This window comes from Enoplosus armatus, chromosome 4 (assembly GCF_043641665.1).
Source record: "Enoplosus armatus isolate fEnoArm2 chromosome 4, fEnoArm2.hap1, whole genome shotgun sequence".
Taxonomy (NCBI): Eukaryota; Metazoa; Chordata; class Actinopteri; order Centrarchiformes; family Enoplosidae; genus Enoplosus; species Enoplosus armatus.
Window position 1 is genome coordinate 25,519,447 of NC_092183.1, and position 20,490 is coordinate 25,539,936.

The 20,490-nt window shown below is 44.6% G+C and overlaps 2 protein-coding genes and 1 non-coding gene across 4 annotated transcripts in view; 1 reads left to right on the top strand and 2 right to left on the bottom strand.

Annotated features, from left to right (window-relative positions):
* zdhhc8b (zinc finger DHHC-type palmitoyltransferase 8b) overlaps positions 1-12,240 on the top strand; it is a 53,193-nt gene extending 40,953 nt beyond the window's left edge. Inside the window, exons 2-11 of one of the 2 annotated variants that reach the window (XM_070904585.1) lie at positions 2,862-2,983; positions 5,533-5,690; positions 6,322-6,494; positions 6,703-6,805; positions 7,174-7,265; positions 8,295-8,427; positions 8,986-9,091; positions 10,154-10,260; positions 10,459-11,525; positions 12,108-12,240. In XM_070904585.1, coding sequence (XP_070760686.1) covers positions 2,862-2,983; positions 5,533-5,690; positions 6,322-6,494; positions 6,703-6,805; positions 7,174-7,265; positions 8,295-8,427; positions 8,986-9,091; positions 10,154-10,260; positions 10,459-11,525; positions 12,108-12,240 — 2,194 coding nt within the window. Of the gene's footprint in view, positions 1-2,861; positions 2,984-5,532; positions 5,691-6,321; positions 6,495-6,702; positions 6,806-7,173; positions 7,266-8,294; positions 8,428-8,985; positions 9,092-10,153; positions 10,261-10,458; positions 11,756-12,107 lie in introns of those variants that run through there. The other variant, XM_070904586.1, reaches the window with a different exon arrangement.
* A 3,125-nt stretch (positions 12,241-15,365) lies between these two features.
* ranbp1 (RAN binding protein 1) lies at positions 15,366-20,111 on the bottom strand. The gene is made up of 6 exons (XM_070904315.1): positions 20,019-20,111; positions 18,355-18,488; positions 18,018-18,175; positions 17,510-17,638; positions 17,196-17,264; positions 15,366-16,614 (listed from the first exon to the last, which is right to left on the bottom strand). The coding sequence occupies exons 1-6, from the start codon at positions 20,031-20,033 to the stop codon at positions 16,466-16,468; spliced, it is 654 nt and encodes a 217-aa protein (XP_070760416.1). The 5' UTR covers positions 20,034-20,111; the 3' UTR covers positions 15,366-16,465.
* LOC139284789 (small nucleolar RNA SNORA77) lies at positions 16,811-16,939 on the bottom strand. The gene has a single exon (XR_011597343.1). It is a non-coding gene; the product is annotated as a small nucleolar RNA SNORA77 (small nucleolar RNA).
* Positions 20,112-20,490: the final 379 nt, after the last annotated feature.

Here is a 20,490-nt window from a genome sequence, read left to right on the forward strand (position 1 = left end):
ATAATCATATCATGCCAACCTAATGGATAAATATGCCCACCAAAACTCATGAGCCATATTTAAATGAGGAGAAAAGAGAGTCAAAGCTCACGTCCCCTTTAACGATGCTGATGTTTGAAGACAAAGTGAAAACCGCTGTGTGGAAGGTGTGTGCCCTTTGGTGGCAGTCTGGCTCATATTGATCTGACTAAGGTTGGGTTGGGGGGTGGGGGTGGGGGGGGCAGTGCATTTCCCTGCCAGCCTGAGGAGCAAGCTGTGGATTATTCCACTTTAATCCCTTGTTTTTACCTCGCTCTTTTCCTCATTTCATCCAGGAGGTGAAATGTGATTTTCAGCATGAATGTTATCTTTACACCTCTGTCCTGACAGGGTGCTGGGCATGTTCGGGGGCTGCTGAGCTGGAGGGTTTTTTTAAATGCTGATTGGCTAGAGGGTGCAGGCTTTGTTACCGCTCCAGCTCCCGTTTGCAGGCATTTTAATTACCACAGAGAGGCCAGGCCTTTCTTCCGCTTTGGCCAGCCCCGGGACTTTAAGCTAACCCGACCAAACCCATTACATTACTGCACTTTTGGCAGCAAAAAGTTCCCTTCAGCTCTATAAAGTTGGCCCAAACTTTTTGACAAGCAGGAGGCTTCGCTGCCCCAGTTGAAGTATCATGGTTACACAAGCAGTAAAAGTGGCTTGTAAACAGCGATGATAAGCGCTCTGTGGTTGTTTGTTACTCCTACACAATTAACCAGTGTCTGTGGCCTTAATCAGGCTTTTTTCTCAGTCACATTTTCCTCCCACGCTGTCTGCTCCCAGGCTCCCAAAATGGTTGCTGTCAGCTGCACTCCATTTTTTTCCCCCTCCTCTCTCTGGCTCGACTGTATCACACTGTGGGCAAAAATACATGATCCTTAGACAGGCGAGTAAATTGGGATTTTGTAAGACGGCGGAGCTGCATGCTATTGCTTTTCTTTGATCAATTTTTTTCAAGCGTTTGTACCTCATCTGCTCGCTGTCAAAGCTGCGATGACGCAGCGCGGTAATACTCACTACAGTCCTCTGTGTAAATGACAATTCCACTGAAATGTCCTTTGAGGTTGTTATCTTGCAAAAGTAAACATGTTGCCATAAAATAAGCCGCTGGAACTGAATTCCGAGAATAAGCGGCGCCGAAAGTTAAGTGACCAAACTTTTAGTTTTGTGAGACGGAAACGTTTCTTCATTTTTATCTGATATGTTTGACTGATACAAGTGTACACTAAACACAAACTACAAGTGAGGCTGATGGGAATGTCAACAGCAGGTGTTTGGTCATGAGCCAAAGTGTTGGACAAATCAAAGTTTCGTCCTGGTGCTGACGCTAGATGAATTTCATGCCAATCCGTCCAATAGTTGTCGAGACATTTGACTCAAAGCCACAAATGTCAACAACATGGTGGTGGTAGTAGTATGTAGGATATCATCTGGGAACCTTGAATGTCAAATTTGGGCCAATCCATCTATGCAGATGTTTCACTAGCTTGAAACCTGGTGCTAGAGGAAAAGCCAGGGGACCAAAATCAGTAAGATTCATACTAACATCCAACATTTCATGGCAATCCATGCAACAGTTGTTAAGATATTTTGGACCGCCATTGCAATCCTTAGAGAGAGATAGAGACAGATAATTATCCTTTGACAGCATGCCTTCATAATGAGAATTACATCACAACACTTTCCTGGTGATTGTCCAATTATAAGAAAGTGTATCTCTGCCTCTAATGAGTTTATAATGTGCTTGTAATACATCATTGAGGTATTGATTAAAATGTGAGCCACACTTTCATGTGACACGATGGAAGCCGGCCCCACTATTGCCCTGATCTGTTGCAGTGATATCTCGGAAGGATGAATCAAGCCCACACTAGCCCCTCACAAAGCTGTGGACCGGTGCAGACTGGTTATGAGAGGCCACCTAATCCCCGTTTGCGCCTCTCTATTGTCTGCTAGTGGCTCTCCCCTGAATAATTCAACAAAGCAAAAGAGGGGAGATATGGATTGAAGGTGATCTCGGGGCACGGTACCAGGAAATTGAATTTCTATTCGGCGTCAGAATAAGCCGGAGAGGCATGCTTGAATCTGTTGCGTGTGCGAGTGGGCGTGGGCGTCATTATGTCAGGAAAGAGCTGCCAGAATCGACGCACAAGTGAACGTGAGGGGCTCTCTTTGTAACACCTTCCTCCCTCTCCTGCGAGACACACTATTAATTCACAAATTCTGTCCGAGTCTCTGACCACATCTTCATTCTGGCTGTGTTTTTCGTCTCTAGAGACCGCACAAACAGTTGGCTTGGATGATAGCGCCCTAGGAGGCACACGGTGTCTTGACATTTGAGCCCAGGTGATTGAGCAGGGGCTGTGGGTGTGACTCGGGTGTCTCCACAGTTATAATATTTCGCAGCGCTGACGGAGTTGTGACCTGCAGGCAGCGGAGAAGGTCAGCCTAGGCGCAAAATGTTGGGGGAATTTAAAGGAGGGTCCCCACTGATGACCTGACAGGTTTCCATTGAGGTGGTCAGCCTGATGCGACGGCAAGTGCCCCACAGCTAGGTTGGATTGTTAGCCTCGTCCACCGAGCTTGGCTCACTGTTCGCCCTGCTCTAACTCTCTCTCTCTCTCTCCGTATTCATGTTGCCGATTGTGGCTATTGCTCCAGTTTTGAACCGAGACTCATAAGAGGCATTTGAATACCTCGTGGTCGGGGAGTCGCGTGGTTACGACAAAGACTTGAACAACAGAAACGCACCTTTGATCAAAATGTGATGTTTAAATGTGTGTGAATGAATGGAAAAAAAAAAAAATCCTAATCTCTGTCCCATTCGTTTGTGTCTCTAGGTGCCCCTGGTTGACAAAGGTAATCTCTCCCGCTGTGCCTCTCTACAATGGCCTGGTCTTCCTTTTCGTCTTGGCCAACTTCAGCATGGCAACCTTCATGGACCCTGGAGTTTACCCCAGAGGTTAGTTCGCATGTCTGTCAGTGTGCAAATGGTGTAAATGCTGTTTCTCCCTTTTGCAGAATTCGGGGGACAACCGGCGTTACTTGCAATATTTACCTGACGTCTAAAAATATTAGTCTGTCATAATGTATGTGCACACAAGTATGAGTAATGCTCCCTCCCTGTTGAGTCCTCGTGTAGAGGGTACACCTTTAATAGCAGCACATTTATCAGAGCACCGCCCTCCCCAATGTCCCACTACCCCATTATCTGCCTTACAGCCTGTGAAAGTCCACATGCCCCACATGCAGGACACCGGCGGAGGCTGTACAAGCCTTACATATTGCGAGGGTGTATTGAGTATTTCTCAGCTTGCTCGGCCTTGCAAACAAGCTGCGCTGACTTGCGTTCCTGACGTAGGCTGGTGTAGCCCTCAGCGCATTGAACTCATCCCAGGGGATGTTTGTAATGCGCTTGTAAATGATAAGCACCTGTCTTTAGGAAGAGCTTTCTCTGCTCATAAAGGGGTGATAATCATTAGGTTGTATACAGCGCAGGTTATCTGTCTCCCCAAAGGTGACAGTGGCCTTCTGCTGCCGCCGCCCCCACTGAGGGTTGAGCAGTTTTCTAAGCTCTTGATGTCACATCTCACAGGCAGCAGACCTAGAGCTGACATAACCATTAAATGACATCTGCTTAGAAAATCACCCCGTCATCCAGACTGTAAAAGTGAGAATGAAAGGTTGGTGTGTGCTAAGGATTTTTTCTATTCAGGTCATTGACGTACGGCACAGCGATTTATTGTCATTTTCTTTTTTTTTGAGGAAACTGCAAAACGAGGTGGTAGACAGATGACATGGATGACTGTGGCTAATGAGGCCACACAGTTACAGGGAAAGAAAAAAATCCAGGAAGTTCTGCAATTTAGTGCAATTTTTGCACAAATCTACTGCAATTCACTGAACTCAGCAGGTGACATTTTCAGATAGAAAAGTTTCCCGGCTGGCTAAAAGGTGTTCTGACGTCGCGCAGGATCTGAGCGAGCACTTGATTTTTATTTGGTCAACGTGCAGCACTGACACTGTAACCCACTGTGGCACGGTGAAGCAGTGATTTCTTCTTTTATGGTCGCTCAATTTGATTTGACCTGTAAACTGGAACATGAGTGGCAAAAATCATTTGTATTCGATCCCAGAGGACGTCGAAAGAAAGTGTTAGCGCTAATCAATGTTTTTAAAGGCCGTCGGTGGCGGTGACACACCCACAGAGAATGAGTTTGCGAAGCGTTTTTAACGTCCTTTCAGCCGATTGTTTCGGTTGTGCAGCCCGCAACTTGGTTGTTTCGGGTCAGTCTAAGCGCTCCCATTAGCGTGGTTCAATGGGCAGCTGTTTTTAGAGAAAAAGCTCTGATAAACCCACTGTACGCTTTCTGTCAAGCACCAAACACAGTTTACCCTTTCATGAGGGACGATACACTTGTTATCAATGGCAAACACTTCGTCCCTCCCGCTTGTAGATATGTCCCCAGAATGCGTCTCTCCTGTCAATAAAATACTCAATAATCCAAAGAAAACGGAGCGTCAATATCCCACCTGACCTTCATGCGAGCTTTAATTTCTATTTGAAGATTACATCAACTTAACACCAATGGCGATAACAGTATTAAGCCTAAAATGTATTAATACCTCACTCTTCAGTGATAAGGCTGAACATGAGGCGAGAATCATCATAGTTCATTTGCTTCACTCACTTCAGGCACAGACTTCATAATAATTGAACTGGGCTGCATGTTGCTTCCGCAGTGCAAACGTACATTGCGTGAAATAGGCCGCTGCTTTCGTCTGCTGAGCACTTCCTGCATCGAGAACTCGCAGAAAAAGAAGCTGTCAGAGGAGACGCAGGCGTAACCGTTGTTTGTGTCTGTTGGTTTGGCAGGCGGTGTACCTTTTTAAAATCTATTTGAAGAGACCTGACAGCCATAATAACAGAGCAAGGGCTGCTCACGGAGCTGTTTATTTCTGCGCTCTACCTTTTTGTTTCTCTCTGCTGTTTCTCTTTTCGCTCCCTGCTTGCTTTCTATGTGTGTTCAGCTACCTGGATCTCCCTGCAGTTATTATTGTACTGTGAAATTATTTTCTCAGGTTGGAGCTCCAGTGTGCATCGTGTGAATGCGCCCTTTGATCAGCTGAAAGACATTTCATTTTGCACCGCAGCTCCAAAGCAAAAAGCTCTCGGTGGCAAAGGAAAGTGGCAGCCAGCACAAAGCTTCTCATAAACGGTTTGACTGGCTGCAGAGTCGCACCGGGGACAGCGGGAAAGGCCGCTTGTACCCTCATGCTGTAGTGTAGAGGTGGTGGGTTGGGTTGGTTCAGGTCAGACAGAGCAAGGCACTGCCAGGGTTAGAGGTTTAATTCGCATTAAAACAAAAAAGGTGCTCCCCTGTTGTCCCTGTCAAATGGAATCAGAAATCAGAAACCATCTTTGTGTTTGTGACTGTATTTCTCCCACTCCACCATATGCAATCTGTGCCCTGTTAATGTGTGTGTGTGTGTGTGTGTTTCCCCCCGCAGCGGACGAGGACGAGGACAAGGACGACGATTTCCGAGCGCCGCTCTACAAGAACGTGGAGATCAAGGGCATTCAGGTCCGGATGAAGTGGTGCGCCACCTGTCACTTCTACAGGCCGCCTCGCTGCTCGCACTGCAGCGTCTGTGACAACTGTGTGGAGGTGTGTGTGTGTGTGTGTGTGTGTGTGTGTGTGTGTGTGTGTGTGTGTTCAGTATACATGCAGGCACTGAAATCTAAATATGCATCAAGGTTAGACTGATATGTTAAGTCAATATTAGCTTTTAATCAACACTGATGCTGCGCTGTCAGATGTGATATATGGTGCCGCTTGTTTGCATATAGTACATATTTTGTAGCTTGAATCGGTTCAGAGGCTCCTCTGTCTGCCAATAATTAAAATCTGAGACACTGAATACATATATATAAATAATTTCTACATTTTTGGCCCAAAAAAAAAAAAAAGAGGTTAAATCATTAAAGGCTGTAATTACCGGCTTGATATCAGCTTTTGGCAGCTTCAAGCGTAAAAATGATCAGTATTAGCTTTCATATGCTCATTTTGGTCTTACAAATGTATACGCACACAGCAGGGCAGTAATACACATGTACACACAGGACGCAGAAGACGCAGTTGTATTCCTGCATCCTGTTCTCTTCCTTCTACATGTTATTTGACAAAAGGCAGAATCAGATTTAAAGCCCAGGCCAGTTGTAAGTCACACGATTTAACACCTTATAAACAACTTGGATAGAGTTCAGACGCGTAACTCCCTCCCTCCCTCCCTCCTAAGGACTTCGACCACCACTGTCCCTGGGTGAACAACTGCATTGGACGGAGGAACTATCGCTACTTCTTCCTGTTCCTGCTGTCGTTGAGCATCCACATGGTGGGAGTTTTCTCCTTCGGCCTCATCTTTGTCCTCCACCACCGAGAGAGACTGGGAGCACTGCACTCCACTGTCACGTATCCTTTCACTGCTGGAAATCTGCTAGAAATTTTTATTTTTCATTTTTATGGATACTTTGGTTGATTGTCTGTTTAAACTTGAGTGGACAAAAATTGGTGCTAGTAGCTTCGGCAGTCCGAAGGAGTCGATGGAGATGTTCTTATCACGCATCCGGCCGTGTCCCTGTGACCTTATATTGTTGTTGAGCTTGACCTTTGTGTCCAGTCTGGTGGTGATGTGCATAGCAGGGCTCTTCTTTATTCCAGTCATGGGACTCACAGGTTTCCACATGGTGCTCGTTGCTCGAGGTCGAACAACCAACGAACAGGTGAGGAGGCACCAGCGCAGATCCATGGGGGATGTCTTTTGAAATACACCTCTGGTCACCAGAAGTGTGCACTGGCTCTCCAGCTGTGCACATACAGTAGAATAATACAGTCCAATTAGTCTGTGTGGACGGTAATACATTTACCGCAATAAAGACAAACAGTAAACACACAGGCAGTAAAAGGACAGCAGCACAAATATTCTCACACACACTAATTATGTGATGCTTCAATAACATGAATCACCTTCTTTATATTCAAGCACTGGACCTCGTGTGTGTGTGTGTGTGTGTGTGTGTGTGTGTGTGTGTGCACTGTGGCCTTGTGCTTCCTTTGCTTCCTACTCTAAACAAGGCGTTGTGTTTCTCAGGTGACGGGCAAGTTTCGTGGAGGAGTAAATCCCTTCACCAAGGGTTGCTGTGGCAACGTGGAGTATGTCTTATGTAGTCCCCTGGCACCTAGGTAAGATGTTTGTGTGTGTGTGTGTGTGTGTGTGTGTGTGTGTGTGTGTATGTACAGTAGATGCTTTTCGGGGTTTTCTTCAGTCAGTACACATTTAACTGTTCATGCAGATATGTATTACATCCATACCATTGCACCAGTGCAGCACCATCTAACGGCAATGATAACACATAGGGCAGCATTGTGTGTGTGTGTGTGTGTGTGTGTGTGTGTGTGTGTGTGTGTGTGTGAGCGAGCGTATGCACGTGCTCTGAGGTGGTTGTGGCGGTGTGTACCCAGTTCTGCCTGAAAGCGGCCAGCGACCCTGGGGGAAGGCAGATGGCTGAGAGAATTGAATCACTCTGTAGAACAACAGTTAATGGGAATCAGAGCGCAGAGCAAGTCAACGTGCTTTTTACACACACACACACACACACACACACACACACACGCAGCCATCGCTAAAACTCAGAACGTTTTACAACCTATGGGGAAATAGGTTTTCCATGAAAACCAACAGAGAGAGAGAGAGAGACAACAGCAGGTGGGGGTGAAATGCTGTGTTACAAGCATCTGCTGTTAAGTTGTTGCATCGTCCCTGATGGAGGGTTTTTGATTTACTGAACCACAAGCCTGTTGGACCTGACTGATACGGAACAGAGTTACAGAGTCTTTTTAAATCCGACTGCAAATCAGTAACATTTATTTAGCAACGCACATTTCTGTTAAATGTTACGACTGCTCGTAAAATGCACCACGTTACTCCCCAAGTTTCCTCGCTAACCACTGAATGCAGTTTTTTCTGTCCTGGAAGCTGCGTTTGAAATGTCTGTTTTAAACTGTGTAACTAGCCAAATGGGATTATGCAAACACAAAGTGCTTAACTAATTTCAACATTGTACTGTATATCTCTTGAAGGGGACCATGGAGGAAAATGACATGAGTAATGTTGTACTGCAATAGGCAAATGGACACTGTGTCACTGAACACTTCAAATGTAATGGAAACACTGACTGCCAGACCATGCTAAAAAAAAATTTTTTTATGCAGGTACATGTTGGACCCCAGGAAAAAGCCCCACGTCAAAATTCAGCCCCCATTTATCCGACCTGACCTGTCAGAAAGGCAAATCACCATCAAGGTCAGCGACAATGGCGTCCACAGCACCATCATCAGCTCCAAGGTGAGTTGCGCACGTTATTGCAGACCTTTGTTTCCAACGTCCAACTGACCCACATTTTGACCCATAGTTTTGTGTCACAAATGTATGACATGGTGTGCCCCCACATCTGTTCCTAGTTTTCCATTTGAACACAGGCTCACACTCAAGGCAGCGCATAAAAGGACACAGTAGCTCACTAAAGTCTGATATATTAGAGGATTTCTCCATCGCTAAAACGGGACATTGTTGACACTTGACGTCATTTGAGTGAGTCCGACAATGTTACAGAAGTGCAATGCTAAATCGATTGAGTACTCTTTTAATGAATGCTCTGTTGAGAAAAAAAGGCTATTAATCCAACTCTGAGATATTTGTCTTTCGCCATTTCCACTCCATTAGTTGCTAAGAAGAATTCATTTCACCTCAAGTAGAGCAGCTGCTTAGTGCAGCTCTGCTACCCTGCAGCCGTCTGTGAGAGTTGTGTTGGTGCATCCCCGCTAACACATGCTCTTCTCGATTTCATCTGCTGTTCCCCCACCTGTTCTGGATGCTTTAAACACCCTGCTCTCCTCCCCGTAGTCCAAAAGCAGCCTGGACGGCCTGGAGGACAAAGACACCCAGCCGCCGCTTCCGCCCAAAGCTGACAGGTACAACCAGCTGAAAAGCCAGCTGACGTCCAGTGAAGGTAAGAAAATAGAGGAACACAGCCTCCCAACAACTGTTCCCCTTCTCTCTCTCTCTCTCTCTCTCTCTCTCTCTTGCTCCTGTCAGTCATCATCAATCCCATTTCTCTTTCCTGTCAGGGCTGCACCAAACAGCATGTTCCCCAAACTCCCTCTGTATATCACTAGTGTCCCAGTGTGTGACTTGGCGCTAGTTTAGCGTGATAAATGTCCATCCCGGTTTTTTTTATGGAGAATAGGCATGATTTGTAGCGAGGAGGCGAGCCCTGTTCACTGAATCAGCACCAGATTTGTGACACAATGGAAAGATTTCAGAGTGAATCATTGCAACATGAATCACCACCTTTTTTCTTTTTTTTTCCCGGTGGTGTGTGTAGCAGGACCCCAAGACAGATCCTATGGTGGTTTTACATCTAAAGGCACTGGTAGGCCAGTGGTAATGTGTTCTTTATGCTGCTTCATTCAATAGTATGACGGGTCAATAATATATAGTGTGAACCTACAACAGCAGATTCCCTCCAGAGGATCTCCAGTGTCATGGTGCATTTTGTCAGGGAGTGAACACTTTCTGCTCTTCCATGGAGCACCACCGCTGCCTGTTGGTATGTCAAAGTACTGCAGTTGGTCGAAATGGATTGCCTACCCTTTTTTAAAAGCAATTTAGAGGGCTCATAATTTGTGGAAGTGAGAGTTCTTTGCATATCCCTCGGCGACACTCTTGGAGCAGAAGAAGCGCCGTTGGGGTTTCACGGTTTGCTCAAGGATTAGGTCGTTCGTCAAGGATGGACAGTTGTCTGTTGCAGGACTCGAATGTGTTACATATCACTCACAGATGGACACATCTGACTACCCACCCACTCCCATTCGTTTTCACTATGTAGGAATGGTGATGGTGTGGGTTTCAAGAACTCAATCCCTACAGCCTCTTCACTCTGATAATAGAATTCAGCCCTGAGGTCTTGTCTTTTCTCTCAGACATGACTTTCAATCAGAGCTGGTATAATAGCGTAATTTCTATTATCTCTACGTTGTTAACTCTGGTCTTCTTTCTATGTGTGTTGTAGAGAGTTCCCTTTCTGGTAAGACCCACCCTTCCACTCCAGCCATGTACAAATTCAGGCCGTCCTTTGGCACCATGCCTAAAGTCCACTACCACACTGCTGGAGAGAAGGTAAGACGTGATTTGTTCGGCACTCATGCATGAGGTACATTATTAATGTGGCAGCATGATACTTTGATTAGTAGCTCCACCCTAATAGCCAAGGGTTTATTGCCTGGTGCAAAAGCTTCAGTAGCAGTTGTTAAGGACAAGGACTTCATTCACATTTTCACTAAGATTTGACATATTATTCTGTTGTTTGCTCCCCAGATTGTCATGCCAGATGACCGGAACACCTCGGCCATCTTGGAGGAAGGTGTCCGCGGTCATGACTACCGATCTGAGCCAAACCTTGACCTGCCTGAATACACCAACGCTCCCCTTCACCGCACCTTCCAGTCCTCTCCCCTCCAGCTGGACTCTGACCCTATCAACTCCCGCTCTCTCAGCTTGAAGCAGAGTCACCGCCGGCCGGAGAAGGGCCAGCTCCCAGCCCTGCAGCCGAAGACAGTCACGTCCACCCCCTACAAGAGTGTCTTCTCGCCCAACACGCTCTCCAACCGTAATGGCAGCCTGTCTTATGACAGCCTGCTCAACCCCAGCATCTCCCCAGCCACTGCCAGTGAGTGCATGGCCCATCGTGGTATGCCCTCCATGGGGTTCCATTCGCCCTACCTGCCCACCAAAATGTGCCACATCCGGGAACCTGAAATGCAGAGGCAGCAGGTCACCACCACCTACAGTCCAGTGATGCCACCCAGGGGGGTGGGCAGGCAATCCCCTCACCCAAGGGACAGAGACCCATCCCCGGTGCGCTACGACAACCTCTCCCAGACCATCATGGCCTCCATCCAGGAGCGAAAGGAGATAGAGGAGAGGGAGAAGCGGCAGATACTGCACGGGCGCTCCCAGGCCCATATCTATGCCCAGGACTCTGGTGTGTTTGATGGGGGCTATGGCCTACCCCCCAGTGCCTGCTATCCAGATGGGCCTCGTGGCCCCAGCTCCAGAGGCCCAACACCCCCAGCCTATGGAGGCTCCAGGGACAACCTGATGGGGGTCGGGCTGGTGAGCTATGGGCAACGAACCCCTGTGCTGCGCCATGCTGGCTCCACACTCGGCCGCGCCCCTAGGACTTCATCCACCTCCCTGCACACAGATCACAGTAGCACCAACAGCAGCCACAGCAGGGCCACTGGCCCAGAGGGCTCCTATCGCTCCCCAGCCCACCAGCCCCACTCCCCTGCTATGCCCCGATCCCCCTCCTACTCCCACCAAAAACTCTCCTACATCAGTGCCCACGAGAGGACAGACTCTCCTCGTCTGGGGGGCCCAAGGTATGAATCCTAATGTTACCTCTGTGGCACTGCATGTCTTGTACTGAGCCAGTGGGGACTGGTGGGCATTGAATGTATTCCCACAGGAATCCCTGCTCCTTCTGCTGGACACAGCCAGCAATTCATGGGCACTAGTGTACTAGTCCTATCTGAGGCAACATGTAGCATTTGTGTATGGTGTATGGTATTTGTCGAACTGTTCTGTCCATTTGTTCATATTAAGTACTGTCCTGGTGTGAATTCCTACATGTTCTGTTCTGATTTATATTTGCCTTTCTAGTAAAATATCCATTTTTGTATAATTTCACAAATGTCAGATGAATAAAGTTGTGTGACTCCTCTCATTTCTTTTTCTTTTGCATGCTTTTCATCTACCTGTCTAACATTTCCAAGTCTTTTGCTTCACTAACAAGCACACTTTCAAGTAATCACCCATAGATCTATGCTGTTTTTGTCATTTGTGACGGTCATGCTCCAGACAACTGATCTGCATGCTGCCACAACCCTTATTGTTTGGTCTGCGTTGAATACCTTTGGCTCTTTGTGTTGAATCAATTTCTCTGCTCTTCTCTTCCTACTCAGAGAGGCCATGAAAGTTAATGGGCAGATGGACTGCCACCCCGGTGCCCAGGGTGCCACCCTCAGCCCCAGTCGCCACAGTAACGTCAAAAAGGTGACAGGTGTGGGAGGCACCACGTATGAGATATCAGTGTGAGCAGGGACACCGCATCCACCTCCAATGACCACCCTGCTACAAAGAGATTCTCTCCTCTCTGTTATTTCTGTGCCAGTCAGGGGCACACAGCACTCCCTGTTTTGGAGTTATTGTCCAATCAGAGGATCTGTCTGCCCCTGTGTGGGTCTGTCTAGCCAAATGCCTGTGTGTGTTTGTACCCGAGGGGTTGGTTGTCAGCTGATACCGCTCCAGGCTTTATGTGTGAGGAGTGTCTTGTCGTAAACATTTTGTGGCTCATCACGTTGGTCGTACGAGTGGACCGTCCAACAGATTGTCGATGTTATTGCTGTCGTTTCTCCGCCGTGGTCATGAAGCGCGCTTTGTTCCAAATGTCACACACAAACTTTGCTCCAGCAAGCGCCGAAAGCTGAACAAAAACACTCCAGATGATTTAAACACCGACGTCCTCACCGCGGCCCTCCGTGAGAAGACTAATGTCCTTTTCGAGTCAATTGACCTCAAGAAGTCAAGGTGCTTCATATTAACTTGTACTGTTCATGTCATCTCCGGCGTATTTGGTGACGTAGTTACAGCTTTGAGGGGTGATGGAGGACAGATCATTTAGATCAGCACCGACTGCAACCGCAGGCAACACAAAGTAAGTGCGATGAGAAGCTGGGAAAGGGGAAATTCATCGCGCCGTGTCTGGTGGTTGCATTCCAAATTCATCGAGAAAGGCTTGCTTTTAATTACGAGTAAAACACACTCAAATTCCTTCTCTGTCAAAAAGACATTTCTCAGGAATGAATGCAACCAGCAGAGATGCTCGTTGATATGAATTCATACATTATGAATCTCTCTGGCAGATTTTTAGAGCAGATTTTTTTTTTTTGCTTAGCCCCCTTTATTCCCCTCACGAAGGTGCAGTACGTCATCATAGGCCTCTGTGCGTTTCAGTGACGTTCAGTTAGGCGTGGAGTGCTGGGCAGATACGTAAGCGTTCTGAGAGATCAGAATACCTCACCCCAACGGTTCACGTCGAGTTAAGAAGAGTCCAGCCTTGCACAACCAAAACAACTTTTCTGTTTATGTTTTATCTAAAAAAGAAAAAGAAAAAAAAAGAAAGAAAAAAAGAAGAAAAATGGTTTAGTATGTGAGTTGTGTTTGTGTAATTATCATAAGAATGGAAAAGTATAGAGAAACAAGCCATTGTCCCATGTACTAAAATGAAGATAACTGGTCATCCATTCATTCTTTTGTAGTGTTTTTTTTTTTTTTTTTAATCAGTTTGTTTCCTTTTATATACCCAACCTTTCAAAAGCTATGTTTGATACATCTTTTTTATACAGAGAAGTAATCTTGGAATGGATGTTTTTATTTTGAGTTGTTTTGTTGATAAATGATAAATTCAGTAAATAAATAAGATCAGGATAAAGGGTAAAATCCATAAAGTAAATATAGCTTGTTCTACCTTGCAGTGTAAAAAAAAAAGAAATGTAATTACAAGATATGCGATTTGAGGAAGTGAAACATTAAAAGTCACAATCTTTGACGAGTGAACAGTCGCATGATCCACATTGAATTGCCAGTATGTGCTGCGAGCAAGTCGGGGATTGGGCTCTTAATTGAAGCTGCCTTGAGATTTCAATGCCGGAAGTGGCTCCACACCCCCTTCATTTCTCAAAGACATCGCTGCTATGTCACAGTGGCTTCACCAAGACTGAAAATGTCAAATCAAGTCAATTTGCAGCAGCTGTCTGGTACAGCTCCAGTATTACCCGTCACTCAGAGTTAAAAGGCTTATTTTGTTTGCTGTTAATTGAAGTCTCATAACATGTATTACTTTTGACCATAAAAACGAACTTATAACATCTAAGCGGAAGGTTTTTCATTTTTATTTTCCACCAACTGAATATTAAAAAAAAAAACACAAAAACACCCGAATTTACATGGATGTGAAGTGGTAGATTTGGTCCAGCGACATTTGCATTAAGAATAAACCATTGTTGCCTTTTGAGAGGAAGAGATGTTTCATACATACATACGAAAATGTGGCTGGGCGAAACACTATTGTACACATTTGTGTTTTGTATTGAGCAGCAAATGGCAGGAGTGACACTTGAGAGCAGACTGGGTAATATTCACAGAACGTTCTGGAAGAAAGGCCTTTGTGCAAGGTTATAAATGATCATGTTTAATCATGAAATGACACTACTTTTGCAGGATTTTTATTTTCTCCCCATTTCTGATGCGTTCACAGATTCCTTTCTCCAGAGATCAGAGTGTAGGCTGGTAGCTGTGGTAGAGCCTTGCTTTCTGACGAGGTTTGATGTCATCAAAATGTAGTTGCAACCTAGTATGGTCTCCCTTTTAAGGTCTCACCCAGCTGCCTTAGCATGAACACAGTAGTATTTCTGAATTGTTACAAAAGTTGTTTGTGTTTTAAGGCTGCGGTATACAGGGCTACCTTTTCTTTGGCAAATCTGATGGTTAAAGTGTGTCAGTGGAACAGCTAATTGGAACACACTGAAATATACCTGAATAAGACCGTTAGCTGCTGACTTGCCTGAAAATACCCCAGTCTATCATGACTTTCAGACCCCCCGTTTGACCACATATCAAAACACTATCGATGTCATTCCTCTCTAAGATGACTGCCATTAGTCCAATCTGTTTCTTCTTGGGATGGACATCACTGCAGGTCAGGGACCATTCCTGACAGTCAGCAATGAATCTGTTCCGTCAGCCACGAGCTGATTTTTTTTGTTTTCTGAAACTCAAATAGAGAGTTCAATATGTATTAAAATATAGAATATACTATAAATGTACATGCGTTCCTATTTTTGTGAAGAGGAAATATTTCCCAATGACCTGAGCAGAGTAAATAAAGTTTCCAACTCTTTGAGTGAATGAGATTGATTCTTGTTAATAAAAAAGGTCAAATGTGGAACACCTGCGCAACATCAATAAAGTTAATTCTTTCAGACACGGATGTTATTTAACAGTTGCATCACTTTAAGTCAATAGTGGTAGTGCATATAACCAATCACGTGATCTTGTTTCATCTGCTCCTATGACCCTCAACACAATCTTGTTTTAACACACGGAGCAGTATTATTTATTTAAAATATCCCAGGAAACAAGTCATTATGAATGCAAACATGTGGTCTTTGACAGCTTTTATTCGAAGGTGGAGGAAACATTTCAAATCATTTGAGTGCAAATGAAAAGCAACATTTCATCCATATACATGTATTTACAGATGCACTGGCACTTAGATGCGCTTTAGAGGCAAGGTTAAGAACTCAATTAGTGGAAAGAAAAGGAGAGGGTGGTGAGCACACAGATCAGATAGGGCACACTCTGTTACATATACTCTACATGCTTTAAGTCTGGGAATGTTATGATCTAAAGAATACAAACTCAATTTCCTGGCGAGGAACTTCAGTCAGAGCGTAGCTGCACCAAACTCTGATGAACCGTTAACTTTGGACTTGAATTTTTTTTTTTTGTAGATATTTAAAACAAAAAAAAGGAAAGAAATGAAATGCTTAGCTAAGTGCATCTGATCTCCTATCAGTCAGTTATCAGTGGACACTGCAATCTGCAGCACACATCTGATGCCCCTCAACTGTCTGGAGTGGAGTCCTCTTCTCGTCAGCTCCCAGCAGAACTGACGAAAGATGGAACCGACAAAGAACTAGTTCTACAAGGCATCCACTGAGAAGTCTTCACCTCACTGGCTGTTTCTAACAGTGAAAGCATGGACAGTGGACAGGGTAAGAAGGCCCACTGAGATGCATCATGAGTTTATATTTATAATGCACCTCCATAATGCCTGGTCCCTGACCCTGTACTGCTAACAAGCAGGCTACATTATCCTCTCCCCCTACAAACAAACTCTGCTTCAGAATAACAAAACAAAAAATACCCCAATGTGGGAATTATCACTATCACAAGCCTCTTTTCACAGTTTGTCAAAAGTAACATTGAACTGTAGATGACAAGGATGGAAAGCGTGGCATTCCATGGTGCAGAGGGAAAGGGTGGGGTGGGGGTGGGGAGAAGGGCTTCTTTTTTTCATGAATTCACTATCTTGGATTTTTCTTCCCCAGTGGCATCAAGGACTTGTGATCTTGAGGCAAAACAGATAAAAAAAAAAACTAATAATATGCAAGTGTCCAAATTCAGTTCATTTAGAGTCTATTGTAGAAAAAGAGGAAAAACTGATAAATTGAAGATCAGCAAAGCAAGTTCTTGGTTTTCAATTCTTCTCCTCAGCCTTCACCTCCTTTTTCTCATCTTCTTTCTTCTCAGTCTTTTTGTCCTCTTCCTTCTTTCCTTCTGAGGCCTTGTCTTTTACAGAGAGTTCCTCCAGCTTCTCTGCCACTTTGTTTGCACTATCAGTGTTGTCTGTGGCAAAACAGTGAAATGAACACAACTCGGTTACAAGTCTTCAGCTTATCTAACAAACATTTTTCTTCCTGCTATTTTCACTTTGCATCTCAACTGTCTTAAGAATATCCCTCCTCTTCATACGACCGCCATTTCTTTTATAGCTGGACCACGTGACCCTTATGCTTGTGGTCACGTTAGAAAACATCTGAATTGTAATGTGGCAGAACATACTGACACCAGCCTTTTATAAAGCCAGCTAAGTGTTACATTCCGCAGGTTCATGTAGCAGACAGAAAAAGTTCCAGGCTGGAGAGAGCAGCAAAGAACAGAGTGAGTCTGCATATTCATAAAACTTGTCATGTTAGATGTAAGGTCACCCCTAGTTTGAATTTAAAAAACAGGTCTCACACATCACTCGAACCTGAGTAGAACTGTGTGTTGGGGGCTCTGAAAATAATGAATATTGGCACCTTACCATGCAACATACATTAGAACTCCTAGTAAACCAATTCACGTGTTGAATGACTTACTAACCTGTATCTCAAACTTTTTTTATATTTAATTGGGGAAAAGTCTAAAGTTGAAGTTTCACGTACCTGTTCCCTCTAGATTTTTTCTGACCTCCTCCTTGCACTCGTCAAACTTAACCTTGAACTTCTGAGCATCTGTAAACAGAACAGAGAGTAAACACACACACACACACACACCACCCCGCTGTTGTATGATGGCCAATGAAGCTGCTTAATCATTCTGACAAATGGAAAAAGAAAAAAAAAACAGTACAGCTGCTAGGTGTTGTTACCCAAAGTTTAGATGCATTAGGGCTTCTTACAGCTGTTTGTCACTTCAACATCCACCATCAAGGGGCACCTTTTCAAGTGTAATATTGGAGAGATGTATAAGTACTTACTTTCTGCGTTTAAAAAGCGTATTGCCAGGAGTTCAGGTTTGGGGCATTCATCAGCATAATCTGCTAGTGTGTTCCACACCCATGCCCTGTCACTGCCAGCATTGGGCTTCAGCTCCATCATAGGTGTAACTGGAGGGGGAACAAGGTTGGCACATGAAGACATGATACATGACAAAAGCAAGCTTCCTTTGTTTCCCTACAGTTCAATGTTTACCACCAATGCCACTGACTTGAGATTTAAATATAATGGGGGGGATACCACTGGGTATCTGTAGTGCAAGTACCTATAGCTATGTTTCAGCAGTCAAGTTCAGTTCATTATACATTAGATACCTTTGTGTATACACTACATTTTGCCACACATACTGAAGTCTGACATACATTTGTTTTGGAAAAGACTATTCTAATTTGTGTTATTATAGTCAGTTGCTAATATTTGTTTCTCCTCTCTTTAATCATGATATAAAATAGCAATTATATAGCAATTATATTTGTCAACTTGACTCACTGTGATGATTGGCACAAATCTTCAGGGTTCGGTCTCTCCTCATCAGGAGGCGGATTGTGCCCCTCTCTTTGTGTTTCAGCAGCTTGACATCACCAGTTCCTCTCTCCTTCCACTCTGGTGGGTCATTCTCAGAGGCAAAACGATATAGTTTGGCCCGCCTGGGAAAACAATGTTATACTTCATTAACAGGATGCCACACCAGGTGAAGACACCAATGTACTGGCTTACCCAACAGCCCCAGGCTGGCCAGCCATATGTAAATTAGATCACAACATGTATGTGACTAGCAACATGCAAGTGAACACACACACAAAAGAAGACTATTAAAGCAACTTACATCTTAAAGAGTTCCTCCTCATCCTCTTCTAATGTTTTCACATCCTGCTCAGGGAGGGACACGATGGGCTCGAATTGGGGGTCATGATTCGAATCCTCTGCATTATCTGCAGTGGTGTCGTGGTCTTCCTGGTCCTAAAATGAGAAACAGCGGATGAATTAACTCAAAGCAAAAATGTCCACTTATTTGTGTTAGACATTCAGAGTAAGTAGAAGTAATTAGGCCTGTGGTATAGGTCCATGCGATTCTTTAAAACTCACTGGAACAAAGTGACTTCTGACAACAGACCAACAGGCCATGAATGCTTCAATGGAGGGATTTAAGAGCTCACTGGGTAAGTATAGCTTTTGTAGGGAGAACTGGCAAAGCCTTTAGTAAATCACACGTGCTGAGCCAAGCATCTTTAATTCTATTTGGGGTTGCATGCTCTCACGGTGTTGTGTGTACGATTAAATGTACATTATTTACATTAAGATGGCACAAAAATACTGAGGACAAAGACGGCTATCCACAAAAAGTTCATGACCCGTAATACAGTGTGAAGAGAGTCCTTTTCGGACAACTTACTGATGTGCGAGTACACGCGGGAGACTTTCCTTTTTTCGAGGTAGCAAGCTCACTTAGCAGCATAGAAAGTTAGCTGTATCCAAACGCAACGATGAAGTCTTTGCGACTTAGCTAGCTAGCAAGCTATACCACTGCTACTTACGTTAAAAAAAAAAAAAAAACACACAATAACGGTCAAATTATTTTAACAAGGCCGCTAGTTTGAATGATTGGGTGGATATATTAAATGTTTAGTTTTGTTGCAGTTGCAATTTTCTTCATTATATTAGTGTTAACGAACTGTTGTTCAACTTTGTTTTTCTAAGACAACTCATTGTCAAGTTGCCTAGCTAGCTTTAGTTAACGGGGCCTTTCACTAACAGGCTAGTCGAGAGCTAACGTTAACCGTTTGGCTTTTCGCAACAGGGTGTGTGTCGCTACCTGATCCCATCTTTAATTTGACAGGGATTTAGGTGACGTGATTATGGGGCTAATTGACACTCCACTCTGTGCAACCGTGTTAGTATTAATTGCTCGACGATACGCAGTCACTGGCTCCGGCGCCCTGCTATTAAAGCTAACATTAGCCTACTAATGTTAGCAACTGTTGTGCTTGGCAGACAAAGGCAAGGGACCCAGCTAACCCCATTGTATTTGGCCAGCCGGTTACATGCACATTGGAAAATATCTTGTTCAAATGACTGACTGACTGCAATAGTTTTACTTTAGCTAGCACTGTGCCCATTTCCTTTCTAATCAGCTAATGGTCAGAGTATGGGGCTAATGTTAACATGCTGACTGGCTGCACACTTCAGAGTACTTTTCAGGTCGTCAGCGTTAACTCTGAATAAACGCGTCCGAGTATAAAATAAAGCACTGGACACAACGGACATTTACAGTTGTCTGTCAGAAAGTTCCCAGGCTTTCATTACATCCTACAGCCTTGAAAACACGCCAATTAGCTTTTCTAGCATCACGAAAGACAACATCATTGTCGGCACTTCTGGCTCACAGCTTCCTTTACAAACTCACCACACATAAAACACCATTGTTTGTCACAAAATTCCGATTTAAAAGCAAACACAATGCGTTAGATGACCTAAAACGCGTGACCTCACCTTCGGGTCTGCCATATTAATGTAGATGTTTGTAGATTATTGGAAGTAGTTTGATAGATTCAAATCCCAGACTGGCCGCCGTTTCCCTTCAGCTACCCTCACTTCCTGCTACAGCTTTCGCGCGCCGAATTTCCTACGTACAGCCCCCGCGCCCACATGGTGACAGCTCACGCACCGCCTCTCCCGTCTCCGGGGCTGCCTGTGTCAATCACACTTGACAAAAACGCTGTTTCTATCACACACTTTCTCAATCAACTGATCACTAATAGAAAAGTGTGACAGCTCTGCTGCAAAAAAAATATATAGGCTTTAATATGTTGAAATGCAGATACGAAACTTTATGAATACATAATAAGATTAAAATGAGCCGTGGCCACCTACAGATCATTCATCCCACTCTCTCTGCATTATGCATGTATTAGTGGATGTATCGGAGCATGACTAAGCGCAAATTCATTATGTAAAATGAGCG

Excerpts from the sequence above, each read along its gene's own strand:
- ranbp1 (XM_070904315.1), bottom strand. Across the intron at positions 18,176-18,354 it reads GAGGAGGAACTCTTTAAGAT|GCGGGCCAAACTATATCGTT; the intron begins GTAAGTTGCTTT and ends TTGTTTTCCCAG. Across the intron at positions 16,615-17,195 it reads AAAAAATCTAGAGGGAACAG|ACAACACTGATAGTGCAAAC; the intron begins GTACGTGAAACT and ends GTTTTGCCACAG.